The sequence below is a fragment of the Sphaerodactylus townsendi genome, linkage group LG02, assembly GCF_021028975.2.
Source record: "Sphaerodactylus townsendi isolate TG3544 linkage group LG02, MPM_Stown_v2.3, whole genome shotgun sequence".
NCBI classification, from domain to species: Eukaryota; Metazoa; Chordata; class Lepidosauria; order Squamata; family Sphaerodactylidae; genus Sphaerodactylus; species Sphaerodactylus townsendi.
Genome location: NC_059426.1, coordinates 161,897,291 through 161,925,144, shown reverse-complemented (window position 1 = coordinate 161,925,144; position 27,854 = coordinate 161,897,291). Strand labels below are relative to the sequence as shown.

Below are 27,854 nucleotides of genomic sequence, written 5' to 3'. Positions count from 1 at the left end.
ACCGTCTGCTCTCATGGTGCAGGGAAAATAACTGGTTCTTAATACTAACAAGACAAAGGAGCTTATAGTGGACTATAGAAGAAATAGCTCAGAAATTCAGCCCTTGACTATAAATGGAAATCAAGTAGAGCGGGTGGCTAGTTTTAAATTTCTGGGCGTCATGATTAAAGAGGACCTGACCTGGGGCGTACAGACTGCCGCGGTGGTTAAGAAGGCCCAGCAAAGACTGTACTATCTGAGACTTTTAAGGAAACAACCACTGGATGGAAAACTCCTGGCGTCCTTTTACCGCTGTGCTATAGAGAGTGTCTTAACCTACTGCATCTGTGTATGGTTCTCCAGTTGCACAGTGGCAGATAGGAAGGCGCTCCAAAGGGTGATCACACTACTGCTCAGAGGATTATCGGCTGCCCTCTCCCCTCCTTGGAAGAACTCCCCATATAATTTCCTGAGCCTAAAAAAAAAGCCCAAAAATATTCTGAGAGACCCCTCTCATCCCAGCACACTCTCTTTTTGAACTGTTACCATCCCGACAGAGCGATACAGGTCTATCAAAACTAGGACAAAGAGGCTTAGAGACAGCTTCTACTCTAGAGCTGTGGCTATGCTAAACTCTGCAGCTTCATGTTGATGTGTTTGGGGCTGTGTAGGGATGGGTGGAGGAAGGGGAAAGTGAGGATGGGGTATGAGTCTGAAATTGTGTGCATCGAGGAATGCTGCTGTAAATTTCGTTGTGCGTGCACAATGACAATAAAATGCTTATGCTTATGCTTCACGTCTTCAATAAAATCCTTGAAACCAGCAAGTGATTTATTGCATGATGGGGGAACTGACACATTTGAGGGCTTGCTGTGAAGACTGAGTATCCCTCCTGTCAGGGGCCATATTTAGTAAAAAAAACAAACCCCATTTTTCATAGTCTGTGATACCCCCCTCTGAAACTTAGCTCTGCGTGTGTAAGAGCCGTCAAGTTCCTTCCAACTCATGGAAACCCTATGAACTTCCTTATCTTTTTGTTGCTCCTGTGTCAGCTTTGAAGTAGCTTTATTATTTGGAAAATGCCAAGTCTGGTTAAAGAAAAAAATCTTTTAAAAGTACAGCCCTTTCTTATCCTCAAAAGCCAGTGATGGCATTCCACGTGGTACTTTAGTTTTTTCACGTAAGGGAAAACATGTGCTTTGGTGAAAAACTAGTGCCCAGAGGGTCTTTTTATATAGGAGAAGAGTTTGGATTTATACCTCACCTTTCTTTCCTGTAAGAAGTCTCAAAGCAGCTCACAAACTCCTTCCCTTCCTCCTCCCACAACAGCCACCTTGTGAGGCAGGTGGGGCTGAGAGAGTTCTGAGAGAACTGCAACAGGCCCAAGGTCACCCAGTAGGCTTCATGTGTAGGATTAGAGTTTGTTCCTCATGAGGAGGACAGGGCAATCGAACCTGGTTCTCCAGATTAGAGACCCCGCTAGTTTACAAGGTGTCTGTTCTGGGGAGAGGAAGGGAACATGTAAGCCACCTTGAGTTCTCTGCTCTTAACTACCACACCATGCTGGTTCTGCTATATGCCAAGAAACTGCCCTTCTTCCTAATTTATGCGTGTTTTTTCTGTGGCAGACTGACACGACCCCCAGACAAGACACTGTCTAATAGGTCAACATAATGTGGCATAACCTTCCAAGAATATGGACACACAACACCAGATGCACAGTATGGCACAAGTAATGCTCCATGCAATTGGTGACATGGCTCATTTCTGACCTCATGCAAGCTTATCTGAAGGCAAATTTGTTAACTTGCCGCAGAAACGTCATCCTTCTCCATCATTGCTTTCCAGAGCTCCTTCTCCATCCAACCCATGTGACATCTGCCCATTCAAGAGCTAGATTCAATTCCAATGACACCAATACAGCTTCCAGGGGGATCAGCTTTTGAGAATCAAAGCTCCCTTAATGAGATAAGCTCTTGTCAGTTTTGACTCTCGAAATCTTATCCCCCTGGAAATCTAGGTCCCCTAAGGGTACTACTGGACTCTAACGTAGCTCTTCTACTGCAGACCAACACAGCTACCTGCTGAAACTGCTTATTCAAAGTGCTCATTGTTGTCTCCATTCTATCAACACTGGTGCCTAAAGTGGTTTACAAAACAAGTAGCTTCAGACAAAATTAATTACAAATATGAATAGTCAAGGAGTTTGGGGCTACAAGCCTGAATCGATGCTCTCTCTCCGAGACTGGGTGAAGTGGACCAACGCAAACTTACCAAAGCTCCTCACTCCAGAGTCTAGTAATAACCCTGTTGCTGTCACTTAAACCTCTCTAAGGACAGTTAAGGTTACTGCCCGGTACTGAGTCAGCTTAAAAAGGGGGACAATTAAGTTCCCTACTGCTGCAATTACCTCTCTACGGAACACGGCAGGTGGCAGCTGTCCGTCATAAGATCAACGGAGTTTAGTGGATGATGGCGTAAGAGAACAAGTTATTGCAATTACAGACTGAACTTTGATATTTCGTTATGGAGACAGCACTGGAGAGAGAACTGCTGTGATTGTGGAATAGGTTTTCAAAAGTGAGGCACTGAAGCAGTGGCAGTGTTGGAATTTTGGCAGCCAGTGGAGAAAAAGAGCCTTCTAGCTCTGAATGCAATCTCCTTTGGCTGTTTTAATGCTTGTGGTGATGGCCTTTTGACCTTGCTGATTTATTGTTGTGGCTGGCCTCATCAGAGCTTGGAAGTGAAGCAGGGTAGCCCATGGTTAGTGAACAAGATCTAGGGGTACAGGTCCAGGGGTCTGCAACCTGCGGCTCTTCAGATGTTCATGGACTATAATTCCCATCAGACCCTGCCAGCATGGCCATGTGCCAGCATTGCAGACCCCTGATAGACATAAGCTAAATATGAGCAATCAGTGTGGTGCAGCAGCAAAAAAATCTAATGCCAAAAAAGCTAATGGGTAGATCAATGGAGGTGGTTGGACTACATGGCCGGTATGGCCCTTTCCAATTCTATGATTCTATCTGGATGGGAAGTCCAGGGGTGCTAAGCAGTGGTTGGCAAACCATCTCTGTTTGTTCCTTTCCTTGGAAACCTAGACTATGAAGTCACTATAAATCCCGTGACTCAGTGGTACTTCTCTCTCTCTCTCTCTCTCTCTCTCTCTCTCTCTCTCTCTCTCTCTTGGGGGGGTGGGGAGGGGGGGAAAAGGGGGGGGGGGGGGGAGGGGGAGGGGGGGGGAGAGAGGGGGGGGGGGGGGAGGGGGGGGGGGGGGGAGGGGGGGGAGAGGGGGGGGGGGGGGGGGGGGAGGGGGAGGGGGGGAGAGAGGGGGGGGGGGGGAGGGGGAGAGGGGGGGGGGGGGGATGGGGGGGTGTTGGGTGGGGGGGGGGGGGGGTGGGGGGGGGGGGGGGTGGGGGGGGGGGGGGGTGGGGGGGGGGGGTGGGGTGGGGGGGGTGGGTGGTGGGGTGGGGGGGGGGGGGGGGGGGGGGGGGGGGGGGGGGGGGGGGGGGGGGGGGGGGGGGGGGTGGGGGGGGGGGGGGGGGGGGGGGGGGGGGCGTGGGGGGGGGTGGGATTGGGGGGGTGGGGGGTGGGGGGGTAGGGGCTGATGGGAATTGTAGTTCCTGAACATCTGGAGAGCCGCAGGTTCCCTACCCCTGGCCTAGAAAAACCCTCATTCTGGAACCACCAGTCATGGAGTCTGATCCAAAGAAAGCCAGCTGCATCCACTGAAATACATGGGACTTTCTCTGGACTACCACATCATTAGCTGCACACACTCCTCTGCACCATCAGTAAAAGGGTTATTTAAAAGATGCGTGTCAGATGTTGTGAGGGTACAGATTCAGGGCTTGCCAGGATCCAAAACTAACATTAAGATACACAAAGAAAAATCTGAATGGTTGGTTTCTTTTTTAAACAGGTCTTTCTTCCGAAGCACCCTCTTTTTACCAGAGGCACAGCTCCAAGGGGACAGGGGGCGTGACGCACCAGGGGCGCGCCCCTGTGGGGGTGTGGCGAGGGCGTTCCGGGATGGGAGTGTTCCGGGACGGGGTGGGAGGACGCACCAGTGCACTGGGCACTTTTCCTCCTTCCTACGCCTCTGCTTTTTACTCATTTCTTAGGATAAAAGACTCAGTTATATCTTATATCTTAGGATGAAAGACTCAGACTACAGGTCAGGACATTGTTTTTAAGGAGGAATAAAGCAGACCAGATAACAAGGACTGCAAGTTTGCATATAACTAGAGATGAAAGTTTTTCACATGACCTCGAGCGAACTCTTTCCGGGGGCTTGACCACACTTGCTGATGAGGTCTATAAATACGCATTAGCGCTTAACATTCCAAATGTAACAAGCAAACACGAGTTGCCGGGTGGATGTACGGGATAACGTTTCAAGATTAGCTCGCTTTCATCATTAATGCACAACGCAAACAGGAAGCCCTTTTCTAAAGCGGCGGCGACAGCCACACGATATTTTCACTTCCAGCTGAATGGCGGCCTGGAAGCTTCGCTTAGGACTGAAATAGAAAGTGCAAAGCTGTAAAATAGCTCTCTCCTGTCTCCTGTCAATCACCCACCCACGGAATGCATATCCCCTAGAAATTCAAGCTACGTTGTTTACACAGGTGAGGGTCTGAAAGAAAGCATAGGAGGCTGTAGATGGAAATGAGAGGTTAGCTAGTCCAGAGCCTCTGCAAACTGGGTGACATGTACCTGGGAACACACACAAGTGGCACTGACAACAGCATGTACAGTATGCCAACAAGAGGCCAAGGGGAAAAGTCTATGTGAATCTAACTGGTCAACAGAATGTCCTGTCCCGTGACCAGGATAGTCCGTTACCAGATAACAGCGCTGCCTCTGGGAAAGAGAGGCCAAACCATGGGATGAAGAACCCCGAACGATGCATTTAGTTAGGACAGATGGTGTGATTCCATCCCACACCTTCAGAAGCCCATAAAGGCCTCTGTTTTAGCAGAACCTCTTCAGATGTTACTGAAGTGGACTGGCGGCCTGGATTTGTGTGGGGTGCAGCTGGCTACGAGGCAAGCAGGAACGGGATCCTCTCCTAGGCGCGAGTGAGGAAGTTGTGGAGTGTTGAATTTCTTCTCGTAGAGCTGCTTCCGAAGGCAGTGGACCCTGGGTGGGATTCTGAGGGATGCCTCAAAGAGATGTAGACCCTTCCGCGGAGTCACACAGTGACTCACAGGAACCCATTGGCTCTTAATGCAGAAAGGGCTGTAAGATGAAAAGAACGGCCTGCTTGTACAGGCGCAGAGGCCCTGACACCAGATTCTGTGCAGCACAGAATAAGACCAGGGTAAACTACCTTGGTTAGCACAATGGGAAGCATCCAAGAACCACCTTTCATGGCATCTGACAGCACTTCCTGGTGAAGATGAAGACAGCCACAATGTTGCCAGCTTATTAAGGAGTAGATGGTTTTTGGTCATCACAGGAACCAATCAGAGGTCTTCTGAAGCAAAAGCCAGGCTACGGCAGAGGTTCCAGCATGAAGGGGGAAAATCCCTGTTCAATTATGATGCTCCCAGAATAACTTGGGGCCAATCATATTCCTTGCTTCTGATAGGTGGTGTTCTTAGGGAGATGGGGATGTTTAGTCTGATGTTCTTAGGGAACTGGGGATGTTTAGTTTGGAGAAGTGATGTTTTATAAATGTTTTAAATTATATTATGTTGTTCACCGCCCGGAGCCCTTTGGGGATCGGGCGGTATAGAAATTGAATAAATAATAATAATAATAATGATAGCCATGTTTAAATATTTGAAGGGATGCCATGTCGAAGAGGGAGCAAGCTTCCCTGCTTTCTGCTGCTCCAGAGACTAGGACACGGAGTAATGGATTCAAGATGCAGGAAAAGAGATTTCACCTAAACATTAGGAAGAACTTTCTGTCAGGGCTGTTCGACAGTGGAATTCATTGCCTCAGAGAGTGGTGGAGTCTCCTTCTTTGGAGGTTTTTAAACAGAGGCTGGATGAACGTATGTCAGGAGTGCTCTGATTGTGTGTTTCTGCAGGGCGGGGGTTGGACTTGATGGCCCTTGTGGTCTCTAACAACTCTGTGATTCTTCAGGGGGTCATCTATGCTCCCCAACACAGAGGTTCCCGTGCTTGAGCCAAGCACATTTCTGAGAGGTCAAACCCAACAAGCTGCCATGATTGGCTTTCTCTTGGAAAGGAAGGTTCTGACTACAGTGGCTTTTCCTTTCTCCCTCTTTAAAGAGACAGTTACAGTGAGGATGGTGGGAAAGCTATCGATTGCACAGATAATCGCACAGGAGGTAACACTGTCTGAGAGACTGAAAGAAACCTGGACTGACTGCCGGGGAAGGATGACGTAACCCAGGGGTCTCCAACCGTTTTGAGCCTGCTGCACATTTGGAATTCTGACACGGCATGGCTGCTACAGAAGAAGAGTTTGGATTTATGCCCCCCTCCCCTTTCTCTCCTGTAAGGAGACTCAAGGTGGCTTACAAGCTCCTTTCCCTTCCTCTCCCCACAACAAACACCTTGTGAGATAGGTAGGGCTCAGAGAGTTGTGAGAGAGCTGTGACTAGCCCAAGATCACCCAGCAGGAACGTAGGAGTGCGGAAACACATGTGGTTCACCAGATCAGCCTCCGCCACTCAGATGGAGGAGTGGGGAATCAAACCCAGTTCTCCAGATTAGAAGCCACCTGCTCTTAACCATTACACCACACTGACTCTCTGACAGGAGGTGGAGCCAGCCACAAAACGATTGCTACAGCCTGACTTCAGTAACACGGCGTACACTCTGTGCTGCAGTGGCAGCTGCTGCCAAAGCAACGCTTTAAAAGATCTGCAGAGCCAATTGGATCTCCAATATTCAGTCAGGAGTCTTGCTGAGCAAAAGCCCTCCCCGGCCCCACCCACTTTCTGAAAACACTTGGTGGGTGCCACAGTGGGAACTCCTGACGTAACCTACCTTTGAACAGGTCTCATGTGGAACCAGGCATATCACCCAAACAGCAGCTGTTCTGTCCCACTGTAATCTCCCCCTTTAGAAAAGAAACCTGCGAAGTTCTACATTCAAAGAAGCACCCTGGAGATGTCTGATATGCTGTGCTGGACCAAACAATGCCGTGCGTGGCTGATGTCAGTGTAGGAGAATGCCCATGCCTTACAAGGCATTGAATGCACTGTGAAAAAAAACCCAATGTCGCTAGCACCCGTTAAATCACAACATCAGCGGCACAGACACGGGGATTACATCATTTCCACGATGCCTTTTCCTTTGTACTGATATCTCCAGATGGGCTAGAAGAGGAAGCAAAGCCCTGGTTCCCATTTAGAAGCAATGCACTACTGCCTGAGAAATGGAAATCCAGAAATCAGTTTAAGTGGCAGAACCCATCCCTCGGGACGAGGCTCAGGACTGGGGTTGTTGGTAGTGGTAGTAGACGACAGAAGAGGGAATGCCTTCGTTTTACCCTTCCCAGACCTCACAGTCAAGTCAGATCCTCTGAACCAAATATTCGTTTGTGGGGGGTCTCTGAGGAGTGGATCCAGACTAAGATTTCTGCTAAGGGGTGTAATTTCTGCTAATTTGTTGTCAAAGGCTTTCAAGGCTGGTTGTGGTGGGTGTTCTGGGCTGTGCGGCCGTGGTCTGGTAGATCTTGTTCCTAACGTTTTGCCTGCATCTGTGGCTGGCATCTTCAGAGGTGTATCACAGAGAGATGTCTGTTACACACTGTGTCCAGTGAGAGGGGAATGTTTTAGCGGGGACTTCTCACTTCTCCATGCTGAAGTCTTCCAGTTTGCTCCTCACACCGTTCCTGAGGATCCCCTCTTGAGCAACCTGTCAGGGAGATTACTGGGCTGCCGTGGGAGAATCAGAGACAGTAGTAAAGTTCTGTCTGTCAAGATCCAACCCCTCCCATCCTTAACACTGGAGGTCTCTGAAGTTCACTTTCAAAGAGAGGACCACAAATGAGAAGAGTGGTTTCCTCAAGTTTGTCTTGCACATTTCTAGCAAAGAGAGCAGGAATCAGCCTTGCTCTCCTAAACAACTAAGGTCCCTTCCGCACATCTAGAGTAATGCACTTTCAGTCCACTGTCACAATGGTTTGAAAGTGCATTTTGCTATTTCGCACAGTAAAATCCAGCTGCAAAGTGCACTGAAAGTGGACTAAAAGTGTGTTATTCTGCATGTGCGAAGGGACCTAAGACAACAGTTACTGAATAAAAATGAAGATCAACCAAATTAAGAAACTCGCCTGATGGATATACAAGAGGGCCTTTTTGGTGGCAGCCTCTCTATTTCCAAACAACTTCTCCAGGGTGGTGGCACCTAGCCCCCTCAATCTTTAGGGAGCATCTGAAGAAGGTTTTATTCAGGCTTTTTAAAATTTAGCCCCCACCCCCCCATAGCAGTTTAAATTGTGATTTTAATTTGTGGCTTTTAAATAGATTTCTAAATGTTGTAAGACACCCTGAGTTATGCAAGGTAAAAAATGTAATTAATAAATGTTTTAAATGAATAGATTAAAATTAATGTGAAAGCGGGGGGGAAGCTCAGAGAAGACAACTTTCCAGGGACATTCTCTGCAAGGCTGCATTTTTGTGGTGGTCAAAACATAAGAGTGGGAAAGGTCTTGCTGCAACCCCTTGCCGGAAAAATCCTCACATCTGGGGGAGGGGCCGGCACTGCAGGCTCCGGCTCGAATTCTAGAATGTTCCACAACTGCATTTCTTCGCAGGGGCAGAAATCTATGTGGGGGCTGACATGGAGCGCATGACAAAGAAAACAGGAAAACCCACACATAAGCTGTCTTAAGCTCTGCAATGAAAAAGCAGGGTGGAAAAGCATTCAAAATAACAGGGTCTTAATTACACGAACTATTGGGGCTTGTTCTTTTGTAATGTCTAGAACTCTGCCTTTATTCTAGCCTTGTTACGTAAGGCCTGCTGCCTGGCTCAAAATAGCTGTGGGGAAGGGGGGTGGGGGAGGAGAGGAACACCCATCAGCATAATTCGGTTGCTCCTTTGGATCTGACATTTTAAATAAAGTCTTATTACTCCTCGCTGTACAAAGCACAGGGGACACGGCGGCTTTGGAGCTGGATAGCTCAGCTGTTGGTTTGTATCTAAATAAACATCAGGGCCCTCTAAACAAGGAGTCATATAACAGTCGCTCTGCATTGCTGGGTATTTATTTATACAGGTGGCACAATCTGATACCCAAAGATCTACTCCTTATGTAACATTTTAACTCCATTTTGTTTCCACGCTACCTAATAATTCATCTAGAAAATAAGCTTCTCTGCTTGCTGGCACATCATCAAGGGTCCCTTTTTTTAAAAATCCTGGAATATAAATAGTGTTGTCCTTATCAAGTCAGATGTTATAGGACTCCGTGTAAGGACAAGCAGAACTGAGTGCACAAAACGTAACACGCAATATTTATTGGCCCTATATGCTAATACATTAGATCTTAGTTATTTCGTCAATGTTCACTCGCCTTCTAATTTGTTTACCGGTGTGAAATTGACATTTAGATTTTAAAATAAGATTAACCTCATTTGTTTTCATGTAACATCATTAAATGTTGACCTGGACAAAAGCGGCTGCCGTTGCTTGTGGCATGTGTGTTTATGCAGGTAACCGGTAACCTCAGAGAGTTGTGTCATCACAGCTGGGCTTCAGGGTGGTGTAACGAACACAATCCATGTTCCAGGATGTCGGAATCTGGAGCAGTTCAAAGTCAGGTCTTGCTTACAGCCATCTACTGTCGGATCCAGGGCCCCTTCCGCACATGCTGAATAATGCACTTTCAATCCACTTTCAATGCACTTTGCAACTGTGCGGAAGAGCAAAATCCACTTGCAAACAATTGTGAAAGTGGACTGAAAGTGCATTATTCTGCCTGTGTGGAAGGCGCCTCGGCAAAGTGATAGGAAGGACTCTGGTGTGCCTCGTGCTTCTCCTTTTGTTTCATGCTAGTTTTTTTCTGACTGAAGTAACACTTCGTTTTCCTGAGCCACTGCATCTTACAGTGGCAATAAATTGTGATTTTGAAAAGCTGGAGCATATCTCTGAGCAAGAAGCTTCTTCATGCCGGCCAGCACCAAACCAGGCACCCCCTCGGTGAGAAGGGGACATTTCCAGGTTTGTTTTCTTTATAACAAGATACAAACACGACTATGGCTAACGTTCCCTTTTTTCTGCTCACTTGATTTCTATGTCTCCCACATAACTCTCGTACCTGCGTAACGCTAGGGTAAAGAGATTCAGAATCCAGAAATGCTTTTCCGTATTATGGAAATGGACTGTGATCACAGAAAGCATGCCTTCCTTCTGAACTGTGATAGACAGCAAATGCATGACATCTTCATTGTCCTCCCAGAAACTGGTTATGATTACAGAACATCAGAAGCAGCATTAACAAGGTGGTTTCCCCCAAAGAATATGACTTGAGGTACATCCATTTTTTCAGTCAAACAAAACAGGAGAATGAATGGGAAAGTTTCATGTACATCTGAGACACCTAGTTACATCCTGTGAGTTCAGCAGCACAGAGAAAGGTCTGTATCCTGTATCCTTTGGGAGCTCACATGCAGGATGTGAAAGCAATGGCCTTCTGCTGCTGCTGCTGCTCCCAAGCACCTGGTCTGCTAAGGCATTTGCAATCTCAGATCAAGGAGGATCAAGATTGGTAGCCATAAATCGACTTCTCCTCCATAAATATGTCCAAGCCCTTTTTAAAGCTATCCAGGTTAGTGGCCATCACCACCTCCTGTGGCAGCATATTCCAAACACCAATCACACGTTGCATGAAGAAATGTTTCCTTTTATTAGTCCTAATTCTTCCCCCCAGCATTTTCACTTGTATTGTGAGAAAGAGAGAAAAATTTCTCTCTGTCAACATTTTCTACCCCATGCATAATTTTATAGACTTCAATCATATCCCCCCTCAGACGTCTCCTCTCCAAACTAAAGAGTCCCAAACGCTGCAGCCTCTCCTCATAAGGAAGGTGCTCCAATCCCTCAATCATCCTCGTTGCCCTTCTCTGCCCTTTTTCTATCTCTTCGATATCCTTTTTGAGATGCTTCTGCCCTACCAGGCAAATACTGAAGGACACAGTTTAGTATGCCCTAAAATACTAGGCACAGCTCAAAATCTACCAGATAGCAGACAAATAAGGCCAGAAAAGGGCATCTATCCAGCATTTAGAATAGCAGCGTGAGCTCAGAAGCCCATGATGGGCAGGTCCCACATATCAATGGCCATTGGCCAACCTCACTTGTTACATACAAAAACCACGCACAGGGGAAAAGTGCAATTCATATTCAAAGATGCAACATAAACATGTATACAAACTACAAAGACTACACACAGAGGCAGCTGTTAATGCGCGTCCTGTTATTATAATGCACACTCCTCTCCTAGGAATTTAAGTCCTACATACAGTCTATGAAAATTTCTAAGTATATGACAATGTTCCAAACCAGCATAAAAGTCCACAAATATCTCAATCTGTAACCATATTCCAGCCCCTAACCCTATTTGCGATAATCATGCCTTCGTCAGTGGTACTGGATGTTCCTTTTTCCAGCTTGTTGAGAATCATGGCAGATGCAATATCAGAAAAACTATCTCTTTTGAGTGTTGCACCTTTGTAAGACACCATGAGCAGCAGTGGCGTAGTGGTTAAGAGCAGGTGTACTCTAATCTGGAGGACCCAGGTTTGATTTCCCGCTCTGCCACTTGAGCTGTGAAGGCTTATCTGGGGAACTAGATTAGCCTGTGCACTCCAACACATGCCAGCTGGGTGACCTTGGGCTAGTCACAGTACTTTTGAGCTCTCTCAACCCCGCCCACCTCACAGGGTGTTTGTTGGGGCGGGGAAGAGTGCTAGCCCCTTTGAGTCTCTTTACAGGAGAGAACGGGGGGTATAAATCCAACTCTTCTTTTTATATGAATACAGCACTTGCACTTTTCCCCTGTGTGTGGTTTTTGTATGTGATAAGTGTGGTTGGCCAATGGGCATTGTGCATTTTGGTATTCTGTAGTTCATCACATTGCCCATATACTATATTATAGCACCCACATATCAACAGCACAGAGACAAGGTTTCTCACGGAGTATTCAGAGGACATGCATCCCATTTGTACCTGGAATTTCTGAGTGCAATGCACGAGAAATCATACCTAGCTGAGAAAGGTCCAGTTTGGTCCAGTGCATCCCACTTGGGCAAGTCGGGGAAAGCGTCCTTATGAAGACTTGTCCCAGGTTATTCAAGCCCCACATGGCATCCTGGCACGCGGAATAAAGCACCATCTCGGTATCGAGGGGGAGCTGAACAGTTGAAGGATGGAACTGCGGGTTCTGATCGCTGACACAAAACAGGTCCTTGTTACTTTGACGCAGCCACAGAAAGCTCCCTGTGGGAAGGGCAAAGCCTCGACTATGAAATCTGATTTTCTAGAGATCAACATCTTGCCAAGCTATTTACAGGCCTTGTGGGTTCATAAAAAAAGAACTAAACACAGTATCCTGAGTACATTTGACTATTTAAATGTTTAAACATTGGTTTAATAATGATAATCAATACTACTACTGCTGCTTATAAAGTATGCTCACACTAGGGTGTTGTGGGTTTTCCGGGTTGTATGGCCATGCTCCAGTAGCATTTTCTCTGGATGTTTTGCCTGCATCTGTGGCTGGCCTCTTCAGAGGATGCAGGTGAAACATCAGGAGAAAATGCTACTGGAGCATGGCCATACAACCCGGAAAACCCACAACACCCTAGTGATTCCAGCCATGAAAGCCTTTGACATTATATGCTCACACTGCCTCACTCGCAATATTTCAGTCAATCCTAAAGAGGTCCTGTATGGCAGACTATTATTATAGCCACTTGACAGAAATAGAGACTGAAAGATTGCAAGTTTGTGTCCCAGGTGAGATGCAAATTGCTTTGGCGTTAGATTCTATAATTGGACATAATTTAAAAATAATCAAGTTGCTATTTGAGTATCAAGCAGCTGCAGCACAAATAACACAGAAATAGCTTTTGGAGAAGGTAGGAACAGTTAATCAAAAGACAACAACAAAGTTCTTTGTGATGTAAAGGAATTCTAATAAAAGAGCACGCTCAAATTACCCAACTAAGGCTTGGCTCCAAAGCTGCAAGCGAGAAGGGCATTTTTTTGCTTGCTTTTGAGTGTGTGTTGTGTGCAAGCATGAGAGGTACGGAACAATTTCTGCCGATTCCCCCTTACAAGCAGAAATTGTAAGGGGGAATCCTGATTCATAGACCACACCTTCTCAAAGGTCTCCAGTTGTACCTATTGCCTTTTCTGGTGTGCAGGGAGAGCAAAATACCATTATTCTGTGAATGTCAACTCTTTTGCACTTCACGGGACCCGGGTTTAAAGGTGTAACCAAACATGGCAGCAACAGTCCAATGTTATACAACCCAGTGCTGTTGAACAGACATCAAACAAAGACATACTCTGGTTTTAACTACTTTAATGAGATGCTTTTGTTGTGTTAATGGTTTTTAAGATGTAATTCTACATGTTTTTAATTTGTTAACTGCCAAAGTATTACTCTGTTTATATAACAATTAAGAAACATTTCAAAAGAGAAAGAACAGATTTTAGTTGTTAGGGATATGGGAACATAAAATCCATTCTTCTAGTCTTTGCTCTAAATGCTGTGCTCAGTTTTATAAAAGTGAGCCAACTCATCTTTCTTGAAAACACAGAAAAGAACAATAAAAGGCACTTGTAAGCATTTCTTTTTGTTTACTGCAGTTATTGAACAGATAAATCAATGCACACAAAGGGAATAACCTGAGTTTCAGGTCACAAAGTCGCCTCAGACACACAAAGGTGTTCAAACTTTTACCTTCTTTTGCCGGAGCAGCAGAGGCTATCACATAAGCCCATTTTGTGGCTGAAGCAGTGCCACGAGGGACAATGTTTTTCCAATATGTACCTGAAGGAGAGAAGCACAAAAGAGTCAACCACAAAAACATCCCAGTGCAACCAACTTCATCACCAACCCCCTCTAGCATTCCCGAGATTTTTAATATTTTCTGTATTTCATCTTTCGTCTTTAAGTAATGAAAATTACTTCAGGTTTGGATGAAAATTTGCCTCACGCTGAGTCAGATTATTGGTACGTCACATTGAGCACTGTCAACTCAGACTGGAAGTCCAGAGGATTAGGCGGAGGTCTTTCCCATCCTGTTCTACCTGGTCCTTTTTAACTGGAGAGACCAGGGATTGAACCCAGGACCTCCTGCATGCAAGGCAGCGGTGGTTCCGCTAAGCCACAGCAACTCTCCTGAAATACACTGTCTAGGATGCTTGTGCCTCCCCACTCCTCTTTACCTGATATTACTTAAAATGCATGCTGGATTTTTGTTTCTGCATGCTGAAAATTTGGGTTTTGTAGAAATGATTTGAGTAACATCAGGTGACGGGGAGTGTGGAGGAATGAACACCACGGGCATTTTGGGGAGGAGCCTCACAAGGAGATGCTCCTAGGTTTAAGAAGAAGAGGAGGAGGAGGAGGAAGAAGAAGTAGAAGAGGAGGAGTAGTAGTTTGGATTTATACCTCCCCCCTTTCTCTCCTGTAAGGAGGCTCAAAGGGGCTTACAATCTTCTTTCCCTTCCCCCCCCAACAAACACCCTGTGAGGTAGGTGTGGCGGAGAACTGTGACTAGTCCAAGGTCACCCAGCTGGCATGTGTTTGAGTGCACAAGCTAATCTAGTTTCTCAGATCATCGTCAACAGCTCAAATGGCAGAGTGGGGAATCAAACCCGGTTCTCCATATTAGAGTGCACCTGCTCTTAACCACTACGCCACTGCTGCTCCTCACTCCCGGTATCTCCAGTTAAAAGGATCTAGTAACAGGTGTTGTAAAAGATCTCTGCATGAGACCCAGAGAGCTGCTGCCTGTCTGAGTAGATAACCCTGACCTTAACACTCTGGGTCATTACTGACCCACAGGCAATGTCACATCACAAAGTTTACTAGCAGACTGTTTATGGGTTGGTTTGCCACTGCCCTCTCCAGTCATCTACACTTTCCTCCCAGCAAACTGAGAACTCATTTGAGCGACCTTGGAAGGATGGAAGGCTGAGTCAACCTTGAGCCAGCTACCTGAAATCGACTTCCGGTGGGATCGAACTCAGGCTGTGATTTTTTTAACTGGAGATGCCAGGGATTGAACCCAGGACCTTCTGTACATCAAGAAGAAGAAGAGGAAGAGTTTGGATTTATATCCCCCCTTTCTCTCCTGCAGGAGACTCGAAGGGGCTTACAATCTCCTTGCCCTTCCTCCCTCACAACAAACACCCTGTGAGGTGGGTGGGGCTGAGAGAGCTCCGTGAAGCTGTGACTAGCCCAAGGTCACCCAGCTGGAGTGTGTGGGAGTGTACAGGCTAATCTGAATTCCCCAGAGAAGCCTCCACAGCTCAGGTGGCAGAGCTGGGAATCAAACCCGGTTCCTCCAGATTAGATACACGAGCTCTTAACCTCCTACGCCACTGCTGCTCCCTAGCAGATGCTCTACCACTATACCAGGGGTCTGCAACCTGCGACTCTCCAGATATTCATGGACTACAAATCCCATCAGCCCCTGCCAGCATGGCCAATGGGACTGATGGGAATTGTAGTCCATGAACATCTGGAGAGCCACAGGTTGCAGACCCCTGAGCTATACTATGCCTCCCCAAGGGGATCCACTGCTGCATCTACACTTTTAAAAGAAAATCTCATCTAACTGGAACATGCTTATGCATAATAGCGTGCCCAGGAATTGCAACACCTTATGCTCTTGGACTTGTGGCCCTTATGCCTAAGTGGTGACCACCGTATTGTAATAACAATCCCAATACAGGTCAAAACAGGAGTTCCTGCCATTTTCACATATTAATCTGTGTGAATGTCAGGCTAAGTGTGCCCAGACTGGACAGCTGCAGCATCAAATAGTCCAGCAATTAAAACGCATGTACCTATCAGGCTTCCCTTGGCCACATGAAACTCATTCTTCCCAGAGGAGATCCAGACGCCGCTGCTGTTGACTGCGAGCAGGCTTGGTTGACACTGCAGTTGCTGCGACCAGAAAGCTGTGCGGAGTTTGTCAACGGGGGCCTGGGCGACCGTGGCTACTGTTTGTGTCGCCTGGATTATGGTCTGGAAAAGGCTGCTCTGGTCAAACACGACATAATCTGTAATGCTTACCTAGTAGGGGAAAAACACAAGATGATGAGTTTAACTCAAGAGAACCCAAGAACTATCTGGCGGGATCAGATAAAGCAACCACCAATCAGATAAAGCAACCACCCTTCCACATGTTAGAGACAAGAAAACATACAGCACAGGCCATATTTACAGATTTCACCAGTTAGCAATCAGTAAGCCATGAGTTTAGAAGGAGTCTGAATTTATATCCCACCTTTCTCTCCTGTAAGGAGACTCAAGCTCCTGTCCTCTCCCCACAACAGACACCTTGTGAGGTAGGTGGGACTGAGAGAGTTCCAAAGAACTGTGACTAGCCCAAGGTCACCCAGCAGGAATGTAGGAGTGCGGAAACACATCTGGTACACCAGACAGGTCTCCGCCACTCAGGTGGAGGAGTGGGGAATCAAATCCGGTTCTCCAGATTAGAATCCACCTGCTCTTAACCATACCACCACGCTGGCTCTCCGTTCTAGTTTAACTCTGCAGTTGAAATTAACAAGAACTGAAAGTTTCCTTTTGTCTGAAAGGCACTACAGTAGACTACTGCATGATAAGGTAGAGACTTGAACACGCAAGGAGCTGCCAATCAGGCCAACTGGTCCATCAAATATTGCCTACTCAAACTGGCAGTTGCTCTCCAGGGTCTCCCCCTTTGGGGGAGGGCGGTATATAAATGTAATAAATAAATAAATGAATGAATGAATGAATGAATGAATGAATGAATGAATGAATCAATCAATCAATCAATCAATCAATCAATCAATCAATCACTGATCCTTTTAAGAGGAGATACCGGGGACTGAACTTTCGACCTTGTGCAAGTAAAAGTAGAGCTCATCCCCACTTTTGCAGGCAATTCTCGCAATAATGACTTCTGCATGCTTTATGAGCTTTACACTTCAGAACTAAGGGCATGGGAAAGAGATAACTGCTAAAGCCCCACTATGAACCATCAACTATAAAACCCATTGGGTCTGGAATATCCCAGAAAATGAATTAAAGAGGCACTGTAGTCCCTCTGATAGGACCAGACTGACAAAGAACACCTAGTGGCTTTCTTTGAAAGGGAATGTGTAAAACTCGTGAGGGCAAAGAACCTGACGAGAAAAATGAAATGGCACGACTGCTATTCTGCACAAGGAAAAGAGAAACATTTACTTCATTCTTCAGCTGGAGATGGGGCTGAAGACATTTTGCAGGGGCCCAGATTCTAGAAACTAAAGAATCGGAACACCTCGGCCAAGGAATTACCTCAGAGCTTAGATCTCTCTCCGTTTTGTCTTGGAAGCTTTCGCAATGTGGACAGAGCAAGGGACTCTGCCCTGTTTGTGAGCCAGTTGACAAAATCTGCAGCTCTAGGCCCAGGAATGTACACATATTGTGCACATAAAGTAATTTTACAAGTGGTTATCTTTAAAGCTGCACATGTGACAATTCCCATCAGGATTCTTACACCAAAAAATGAATCTTAACACTAAAAAAACCCCCTCTCTAGTTTTTACATGAAGGTAATCTCCTGATATCCAGTTAGATTGGGGGTCTGCAACCTGCGGCTCTCCAGGACCAATGTTCCCACGCTTGAACTACAGTTGCCAGGTAGGGCTGATGGGAAATTGTAGTTCATGAACATCTGAGACGCAGGTTGCAGACCCTGAGTTAGATCAGATATGTCTTCCCTTTGGATGGGCATTACGATCCCTCCACTGTCCATCTGATGACGACCTGTCCATGAACCTGTCCAGACCGCTTCCCTACAAAACTTCCAATGGCGGCGACCAGGGATGCCACAGATGATGCCTGGAAACCTATGCCCAAATGATGTGCTCTGTCACTAAGGGCCCTTCCACATACACCGAAAGAAGCACAAGGAATGCCTACTTGCCACCAGTGGTTATCGTCCCCTTGGGGTTTCTTCGAGAGGATGCCAGTTCTGAACCACAGATTTCCGTAGATGTCTAAGACCCACAGAGTCTGCTGGCCTCCAAGAGTAATGCACACCGGCTCCAGAGCTTGCATTTCACTGCAAAAACAAACAGAATTCATGAAGTATTTAATACGCAAGGATTTTTGGGCAGATGTGGTCCATGCCACACCCAGATGTCTCACTTTAACAATCTGGTTATTTACAGCTGGGTGGACCGGAGTTAGAGCTGCTAACATGTGTAGCTGCCTTATATTGAATCTTGGCCATCGGTCCATCATGGTATTGTCAACTCAGATGGTAGCAGCAGCTCTCCAGGGTCTCAGGCACCTTTACAGCATCTACTGCTTGGTTCTCTGGAGATGCTGAGGATTGAACCAGGGATGTTCTGCTTGCCAAATAGATGCTCTATCACGGTGCCCAGGTGTCAAGGCCCCTCCCCTCAACACTAGCATGCAGGCTGCAGCGATCAAATGAACATGAAGCTGCTTTATACAGAATCAGACCATTGAAACATCAAGGTCAGTATTGTCCACTCAAGACTGGCAGCCGCTCTCCAGGGTTTCAAGTAGAGGTTTTGCATACCAAATGTCAGCCACCTAATTCCACAACAAAGGGGCTTGGACAGATTTTATGGAGGAGAAGTTGATTCATGGTTGCCCAATCTTGACCTTCCTTGATCTGACGGTTGTAAATGTCTTTAGCAGACCAGGAGCTCAGGAGCGAAAAGCAGCGGCAGCAGCAGCAGCAGCAACAGCCATTGCTACGGCGCATCCTGCAGGTGAGCTCCCAAAAGGCACCTGGTGGGTCGCACTTTCAAGCAGTAGCAGAGTGCTGGACTAGATGGACTCTGGCCTGATCCAGCAGGTCTTTCTTATGCTCTTAAAAGCCTAACCTCACTGAAAAGGCATCAAGTTTTCATCCTTACTCCTTTCCACTGGCTTCAATTAATCATTTTCGTCCATCTCTTTTTACATGATTTGAAAGACAACAAAAGACCTGAGAAATCTGAACCCCACCAATCAGATGGGGAAAAAGAATGAACTGGGATCCTTCTGCACAGATTTCACACCCTACTCACCTTGATCTCCTCCCCCTTCCCTCACCTGCTCTGCAATCATCTCTTCAGGTACAGACCCACCTCCTGAGTGGAATCAGAGTCACCCTGATGATATATCGCTGACTTTCCACTGTTCCTCGGGACAGAAGCTGCTCACGCTTCCCGGGTAATAGAAGGGGTTCAGCTTGCTCGGCCAATCGCATTTCCAAACGACATTGTTTCTGGCTGCAACCTGTGACAGCGGATACGGACAGTCTACCTTTACAGCTCTTGGCTAGGCTTATCAACACTGTGGGCCTTGATGCAAAACAACAGAAAGCAGTAAGTTGCAATGCAAAGACTGCGGAAGATTTTAAAATTTAAAATCTATGTGCTTTCAACTTCACTTTTGTCAGCTTCCCATATTATTTAACTTTCCTTGGAAAAATAAAGTGGGCTATCTTTTCACAACACACTCCCTCAAACACTTTATCTTGCAATAATGTTGGTTTCGATGCAAATCTCAACCAGACGTTATTTTGCAGAGTGTTTCCTGTTTCCGCCCCATGCACAAAACTCCTCCTTTGACCATTAATTCTACCAAATGCCACCAATAAAATGAAGCCTTGACAACATCTGTCTGAAAAAGTTGTAACTTGCTAGGGCATCACCCTATTTCAGCCCGGCTCCAGATAAAAGCATAGTGCCTGTCTGCTGGCACTGTTGAGGTAAAAGATGGAAAATACATGAAGAATCCTAGGGTTGCCCTCTTGAGATTTCTTCTTCTGGGGTGAGGGCACAGCAGGAATTTATAAATATATGCTGCCTAAACATAAAGGACTTGTAGCAGAACATATTCCTCAACATTAGTTGAGCTCCACACTGTAGGTTACTATTGCGCACATTAGAAAGATCACATAGGAGGGACTGGAAACTTGTGGATGCTGTTCAGTTCTCTAAGAAATGGTCTTAGGAATTTCCTTGGCTCTAACACTCAACCAACCTCCCTTCTACCATCACATGAAGCTCATCTTCTCTCTCCACACCCAAGCATTTTCCAACTTTAGACACGCCTCTTCCCCCTCCATAATTTTTTTTAAAGGAACTATATGTCGGGACAGGGAATGTAATAGATTGTAGGTCTGGGGTCCTTTGAATATCCACCAGTGGTGGCGAACCTTTGGCACTCCAGATGTTATGGACTACAATTCCCATCAGCCCTTGCCAGCATGGCCAATTGGCCATGCTGGCAGGGGCTGATGGGAATTGTAGTCCATAACATCTGGAGTGCCAAAGGTTCGCCACCACAGCAATAGACCATCATTTGTGTTGATTTTTAGGTGTTAATGTTTAAGCTTCAAATTGTGAAATGGAAACTTTTTTGGTGTTTTAATCTTGTTATGTAAGCCGACCTGAGCCTAGATGAGGCCAGGAAGGGTGGGGTATAAATATTAAAAATTAATAATAAATATACTCAATCCAAAAAGGAAAAAAAAAAATGAGAGAAAAACTACAGGTAAATGATTAACCACATTTTGGGTAAAACTTTCAAGGGCCAAACTAATTTGTTTGTGGGATTGCACTTGGCCCAAACTTCGCAAACACAGTCAAGAATCATTTGAGAGGGGATACAAGCTTTCTGCCCTTGCAAGGGAAGAAAACAAGGGAAGTCTAACTGGTGTAAAAATTTCCTTCTCACAAGAAACTTCATGAAAAGAGGATCCAGTAGGGATGTGGTAGCCATTTACATCTGTGTTTTGCAAACAAAACAAGATACTTTGTCATAAACATCAAAAATAAGGAAAATGGGGCAGCTATCTTTAACCTTGTAAAGCTGAATTCATTTCCCTAAAATCTTTCCCTGATCAAGGAACTGTTTTTGTTGGAACACATCTGCTGGGCAGCCCCTGAACTTATCATGAAAGGTTCTTTGGAGCATTCCAAGTCATGTGTATACCTCACATGGTCTGGCCCAGCATCCTGGGCCTCCCCATCTGTCCGGCTGAACTATGAATATACTCTCGGATAACCCAAGAAGGAGAAGAGTGGGACGTGTGGAAAGCTGGCCGTAGCTTGCCCTATCTGGATGGCCCTGGCTAGCACGATCTCATCAGATCTCAAAAGCTGAGTAGGATCGGCCCTGGTTAGCATGTGGATGGGAGACCACCAAGAAAGGCCTGTATTGCTGCTACAAAAAGATAGGCAATGGCAAACCACCTCTGCCCATCTCTTGCCTTCAGAACCTTATGAGGGCGCCATAATCTAGCCGTAACTTGGCAGCAGTTTCTGTTAGAATATTTGCCATTCCTGGTGATTCTTTCAGTAAGTCCTTGCAGGAGTAAGATAGATGCATTTACCTGGTTGTTTCTGTTGATGCAGGGGTAAGTAGTGAGCGGCTGCACTACGGTTAATTGGGGAGCTCAATTCTCCTTGCATGTAATGAATTGTAGTTTACAGCGTATGTTTCTCACTCCTCCCCTTTTTTGAAACCCCCTATTCTCCTGCTGTATCTCTTTTCCTCCCATGCTGTGTGCTGTTGATGGTACTGTTTTGTTGTTTGTTACTCTGTAGCCAGCTTTGTTTGCTGCGCTTCGTATGCGTTTGGTAATAATGATTTTTTTTTTGTCTCCCTTTGCATTTGTATATATTTTGTGTTTCAATTTTTTTTTATAACTAGAATCCTAAAAGAGGATAATTCCTTTTTAAACTCTTGCGTTTTTACTCTGCTAAGAACTGGGTGATTTCAGTTCTTCTATCAGTTTTCTATCCCCCACCTCGGCTGAGGAAGCCCGACTACACTTTCCTGAGAAATCCCAGCATTCTGGAGGAAACAAACATGTACGCGCTGCTCTCGGAGAAGAACCACCACTCGTTTGGGTACCTGTCTGCAGATACAAGTCACCGTTTGTTCTGATAATCCAGGCCGTGGTCATCGCCTTCAAAAGACACAAATAAACGCCAGCTAGATGAAAGCTGCATTACTGAGTGCCGTTTCCCTTTTATAGTGACTTTCCCACAGGCAAAGGCTTTATTGGTTTTTTGTTCAACTTTCCAGAGAAGATTCCCTGAGGAAGAACACACATGTATAAACAAGAAGAATCACATTCAGTGGCCCCTCCCTCCCTGTGCTCTAATTAAGCTGACGAGTTGCAGTCATTTCAGTTCAAAAAGAAGAGTTTAGATTTACACCCCACTTTTTTCAACTGTTAGGAGTCTCCAAGCTGCTTACAAACTCCTTTCCCTCCCCGTAACGGACACCTTCTGAGGAAGGTGGACGAGTTCCGACAAACTGTGACTAGCCCAAGGTCACCCGGCAGGCTCCTGGCTGTGGGAGGAGTGGGGAAGCAAATCTAGTTCTCCAGAGGAGAGTGTGTCACTCATGTGGAGGAGTGAGGAATCAAACCCAATTCTCCAGATTAGAGTCTATCGCTCTTAGCCACTACACCACGCTGACTAAAAAGCCTTCTAGGAAACCTGTTTGTGTGCAGGAAGGGATGCCATTCAAAAGAACATTAACCAGCCAGATGCAGGAGTCAATATGAGAGAAAATCAAAACCAGATGGGAAAGGGACCTTTGCCTGGGACCTGCTGCCAGTCAGAGAAAACTATACTGGGCTAGAAGGACCAATGGCTCAATTCCAGCAGCCTTGTATGCCCAAAACAATTCAATACAAAGAAAAAACAACACCCACTTAGTAGATGATTGCTTTTAATACTGCTTCAGATCATGGTGTTGCTGGAACCGAGTCATCCGGCTTGGAGTTCGAGCGCCCCTAAATCCTACTGTTCAATGGCAACGCAGATGCCAAATGTAAAAAAAAAAATGCTTAAAAACAAAGCCTGCAGAGATATCCGCAGCATTATATCCTGCATAGCGCTGAAGTTTACAGGAAGGACATTAGTTCTTTAAATGATATTTTCACAAAAATTAGGAGTAACTCAAACAGGTAGTCCGAGTGCCAGTTTATACAGCCAGCGGAATCAAGCGGGAAAACTTTTCCTGAACTATACCACCTTCTGGTTGATGCGTATGAAAAAGACTGAATACTCTGCCACAGAATACTGAATACTCTGCCACAGAAAAGCCCGTTGTGTAGATATATTTCAAGCAGACCAGCAAAAAGAATTTCTTCCTCTGCATGGAGTATTCATGTTGTGAATTCATAGATACTCCTAAAGAACATAAGAACGAGCCTGCTGGATCAGACCAAAGTCCAGCACTCTGTTACTCGTAGTGGCCCACCAGGAGCCTTTGGGAGCTCACATGCAGGGATCACCGTGAAAAGCAATGGCCTTCTTCTTCTGCTGCTGTCTCACGCAGCCGACCTGGTCTGCTAAGGCATTTACAATCGTCCAGATCAAGGAGGATCAAGATTACGGCGTAGGCCAATAGATCCACCCTCCATAAGCGATCTGTCCAACCCCCTTTTTAAGCTATTCAGGTTAGTGGCCATCACCACCTCCTGTGGCAGCATATTCCATATTCCATACACCTCCTGTGGAAGCATACTCCTTCTTCTCAACGGGAGACCCCAAAGCAGCTTCCATTCATTCTCCTCTCCTCCATTTTATCCTCACAACAAACCGCCGCCGGAATGTGGTTAGTTGGAACAGGAGGAAAAGTGCGTCTGCTGGCCTAAAGGTCACGAGGATAAACCACCATGGTACGCTGGAATGGGATCTTGAACCACCGGGCCTCATAGACCCTGGATTCGACAAACACTACACCACACTGGCTACTCTTAAGGCTTGGTGCGGTGACGCGCAGAAAAAAGGGCGCCTTTGTCTTCCTTGTCCTAGAGGAGTCAAACTTATTCGACCTGCTTTGTGAGGGGTCCAGAAAAGCATTATGGCATGTTTTTTTCCGAGGTCCCCACGAACAACACACAGTGGTGGATTCCTCATAGTCGAGTGACGCGCAAAGCGTTCTTATATTTCCAGATAAAGAGTGGACTACAATTCCACATGGGCCAGCGTGGTAGGTGTGGTTAAGAACAGGGCTGCATGGGAATTCAGTAGTCCATAACATCTGGAGTGCCAAAGGTTCTACCACGGTTCTATATTCATGAAAACATCTTTTTATTAAAAGGCAGTCTTAGCCACACTGCCTCCAGTGCATCATTATATTTTTTATGCTTCCAGCAATCCATACACCCAGCTCGCAGGAATTTAATTTTTGTTAGGGAAATCCCAACAAAATCTGTCCCAGGGCGCTTTGTTTGTTAACAATACCGAAGTTTTGCAAATGAGAAACTCACGTAATCCGGCACAACCCTCAGGGGCTGCAGGCGGACCTTTGTGCACTGTTGAGACAATAAAGTTAGAAGAAGAACCAAGGAGCGGCTTGAATTTTTTTGAAGGAGCCAACACTGAAGCTTTCGTACAAATGTTGATCTTCCAGGCACAGAAGGCAGAAACGCAAAGCCAACCAACCTGAAGGGGAGACTGCCACCTGCTGGACGTTTTCCTCAAACTTCTGCCAGCGCTTCTTAGTACGGTCGGGCGCTGGAGTAAAGAAGAGCTACAGGCCAGACCCTTTGTAATCCAGGCACCAAATGTATTTGTCGGAGACAACCAGGCTCAGTATTCCATAGCCAGGACCTGCGTAGCCCATCCAGCTTTCTGCAAACTAAAGACTGGAGAGTTAGATGGTAGTGAGGTGTCTTCGTTGGTATAAGAAAGCTGACAGTAAACTGACACGGCATCGATCTAAAAGCAGGGTGTTCGACTCAGAACAATTGCATTGGCCAGAAACAACTTTGATAGGAACACGGGGACATAAACGGATACTCCCCCTCCATGCAGCAGCACCTACAGTTCTAATTGACAACCTGCATGTTTGCCCAGCCTCAATTCACCTCAGGGTTGTTCTAGGCACAGAAAGGTTTAACCAGTGGTGGAATCCAAAAATTTTAGTAACAGTTCCCATGGCGGTAGGATTCAAACTGTGGCATAGCGCCAATGGGGCGTGGCATTCTCAAGTGTGGCTAGAGGCGCAATACCGGCAGACATTCCGGGACAGGGGCGGAAATTTCCTGGCAGTGCTGTGGTACAGCGAAGGGGCACAGCCGGCCAAAGCCAGTCCCAGTGGAACACACACAGGCGCGAGTGGCCATACACTTTACGGTGTGCACCTCCTGCTGGGCAACTGCTTCAAGGTTACCGCGACTACTCGCCTGAGAGGAGGGAGCTTAACTAAGGGCAGTGCTAATGCATTGGCAAAATCACCAATTAGTAACCCCCTTTCGGCACACACAAATAATTAGTAACCTACTCTCGGGAACCTGTGAGAACCTGCTGGATCCCACCTCTGGGTTTAACCCTTCAACTTCCACTTGGGTTTCACCATCTGAAACCCTTTGCTGAGTTTAAAAGGAAACAAGGATATCAGCCGTTGGCAACTCTCAGCAGCTTTCTCAGATGTTGTGAGGAAGTTGCATCCTGTAATTCCAACAGGCAAACTCACACCAGTATGACAGGTAGCTTTGATCTCCGGATAGAGAAACCAGAAAGGCTGTGGAAATTTACCCAACACAAGATAGTAGCCAAATGGGCTTGGAGGGCCTCATGGCAAGGAGGGAGGTTTTCCTGAGAGGAAAAGACAAAGGGGTGGGGAGCATTCCCATCTGCATGGACTCCAGGCCTGAGAAGCATCTACCTTCTGGCTTCCAGCAGAGGTCTAAACAGGAACAAGAATGGCCAGTGCTTTAGCTGAAGAAATCTCTGTAACTGAAGTTTATTTTTATTTCCTTGTTTTGTGAATTTTGACAATAAAAAAAAAAAAAAAAATCACCTTGAGAACTCAGCTGGTTTACTTGGAGTTATTGGAAGAAAGAACCCAGGGTTTTACTGGAACAAGCATGAAGCTCTCCAGGTTTGGATTTAGATCCGGGGATAGCTTAGCATGCGACAGAGGGAGTTAACCTCCACTGATCCTGGCTATTCATCATAGATGTGCTGCCAATCTCTAGTGGCACTGTTTCATCGGGCACCCAGCTGGCTCCAATACTGCTGAGCAAGGACCCCCAGGAGGGGCCGCCAAACCCACATGCTCTGTTGGGGGTGGGGAGTTTTCAGACAACGAAAGCCTTGCGTAGAATTCACTGTGCACCTGCATGGCGCCAAACTTCTCACCTTTTACCATTTGTTACTTGTCTGAGCTGACTGGCAGAGTAGTTAAATTTTATCCATCTGTTAATACAATAACAATGTGGGAGGGGAAAGTACCATTTATTTCAAGATATGGACTCTCTTCATGTCTCTACCACTGCTGACTTCCCCAGCACTTGTGTTCACAGCTGTGAACGCAGGATTTGCAGAGAAACGTTAGGCTGCTGAACACCCAACTTAACCACCAGGAGGCTGGGCAAGCAGCCCAATCTCGGCCAGGTCTCGTGAAGCTAATCGAGAGATCGGTCCTGGTTGGGGTACTTGGACTTAGTTGCAGAGCTACTGGGGAAGGGAAGTGCGCCATGCACGAAGGCACCACGGGCTTTAGGCCACGTAAGTGGGTGGTGGAGAAAAGTCCTCCCTACCACTCCGACAGCTTCTTCCCACACAATAATCTACTTCTAGCAACCAGCCAGCAGGCTGGAGAACGAGGCCTTCCTGTTCAGCCTCTGGTGGGGAACTACATTTCCCCGGGTCTGCGTGGGTAGGAAATGTAGGATTCTACACCCCTGAGCAGGCATGTTCTCCAGGCCTGCTTCGGTTTGCTAAAGCTCAAGTGTGGGCTGTCGATGTGGGAGCATGTGTGATCCCCCCCCCCCCCCAAATACTCTATTTTAGCCAACAAACCAGGCAGAGGCTGGAGAATAGGGTTCGCCTCAGTTGCCTTCCAGAGTTGCAGTGATTTGGTGGGAACTACATTTCCAGGGAGACCTTGGCAAGTATGGTTCCCCAGAATAGGTTTGTGCAAACGAGCCTGTTCCCTAGCCTGCTTGGTTTTACAAAGTAAGGGGGTTTAATGAGGGAGGAGGCGAAAAAAGCCAGGAGTGCACACCAAGCACGCTCTGGCCCAGGCATCACGCTCTTCTCTGCACTTGGACGAGACCACCTACAGCTCCAGGGACTTGCGAAATGCAGTGGCAGGCCATGCCAAACCAGCTCTGAATCTCAATATAAACTGACTGTGACTTGATATGCTCTGTATCAGGGAAAGATGTCAGAAAATGTGTGAATTACTTCGCTACATCTTCCTGGACCGTCCTTGTGTGCAAATGCTCCATGGGGTCCTAGAGACCCCCCCCCCCACACACATTCTCTTTTGGCATTAAATAATCTTATTTAAGCACTGTTTTCATTAAAACCATTACTGCCTACTCTGTTAAACATCAAATTTTGAACAAAAGAGCACTTATATTGCCCTGGACAGCTTTTAGCAAGACTTGCCTTTTTGTAAAGTTGCGTCTGCCATTTTGTTTCCCATGGCAGGAACGGGAAAGAAAACGATAAGTCCGACAGAAAGGGAAGTCTTGCTAATAGCCATTCGGGCGATATAAATGCTCTCTTTTCAAACTTCCATGTTTAACAGTACAAACAATAACAGTGTTGTCGAAGGCTTTCACAGCCGAAGGCTTTCACGGCCAGAATCACTTGGGTGCTGTGTGGTTTCCGGGCTATATGGCCGTGTTCTAGCAGCATTCTCTCCTGACGTTTCACCTGCATC

The 27,854-nt window shown here is 46.5% G+C and overlaps 1 protein-coding gene across 1 annotated transcript in view; it reads right to left on the bottom strand.

Annotated features, from left to right (window-relative positions):
• The window catches only part of TECPR2 (tectonin beta-propeller repeat containing 2), a 78,266-nt gene that overhangs the window by 26,098 nt on the left and 24,314 nt on the right, over nucleotides 1-27,854 (bottom strand). The window contains 12 exon segments of the mRNA XM_048484637.1: nucleotides 6,951-7,023; nucleotides 7,759-7,823; nucleotides 8,652-8,745; nucleotides 10,197-10,239; nucleotides 12,176-12,409; nucleotides 13,881-13,970; nucleotides 15,998-16,226; nucleotides 18,105-18,246; nucleotides 19,312-19,486; nucleotides 22,050-22,116; nucleotides 22,118-22,251; nucleotides 24,620-24,815. Coding sequence (XP_048340594.1) covers nucleotides 6,951-7,023; nucleotides 7,759-7,823; nucleotides 8,652-8,745; nucleotides 10,197-10,239; nucleotides 12,176-12,409; nucleotides 13,881-13,970; nucleotides 15,998-16,226; nucleotides 18,105-18,246; nucleotides 19,312-19,486; nucleotides 22,050-22,116; nucleotides 22,118-22,251; nucleotides 24,620-24,815 — 1,542 coding nt within the window.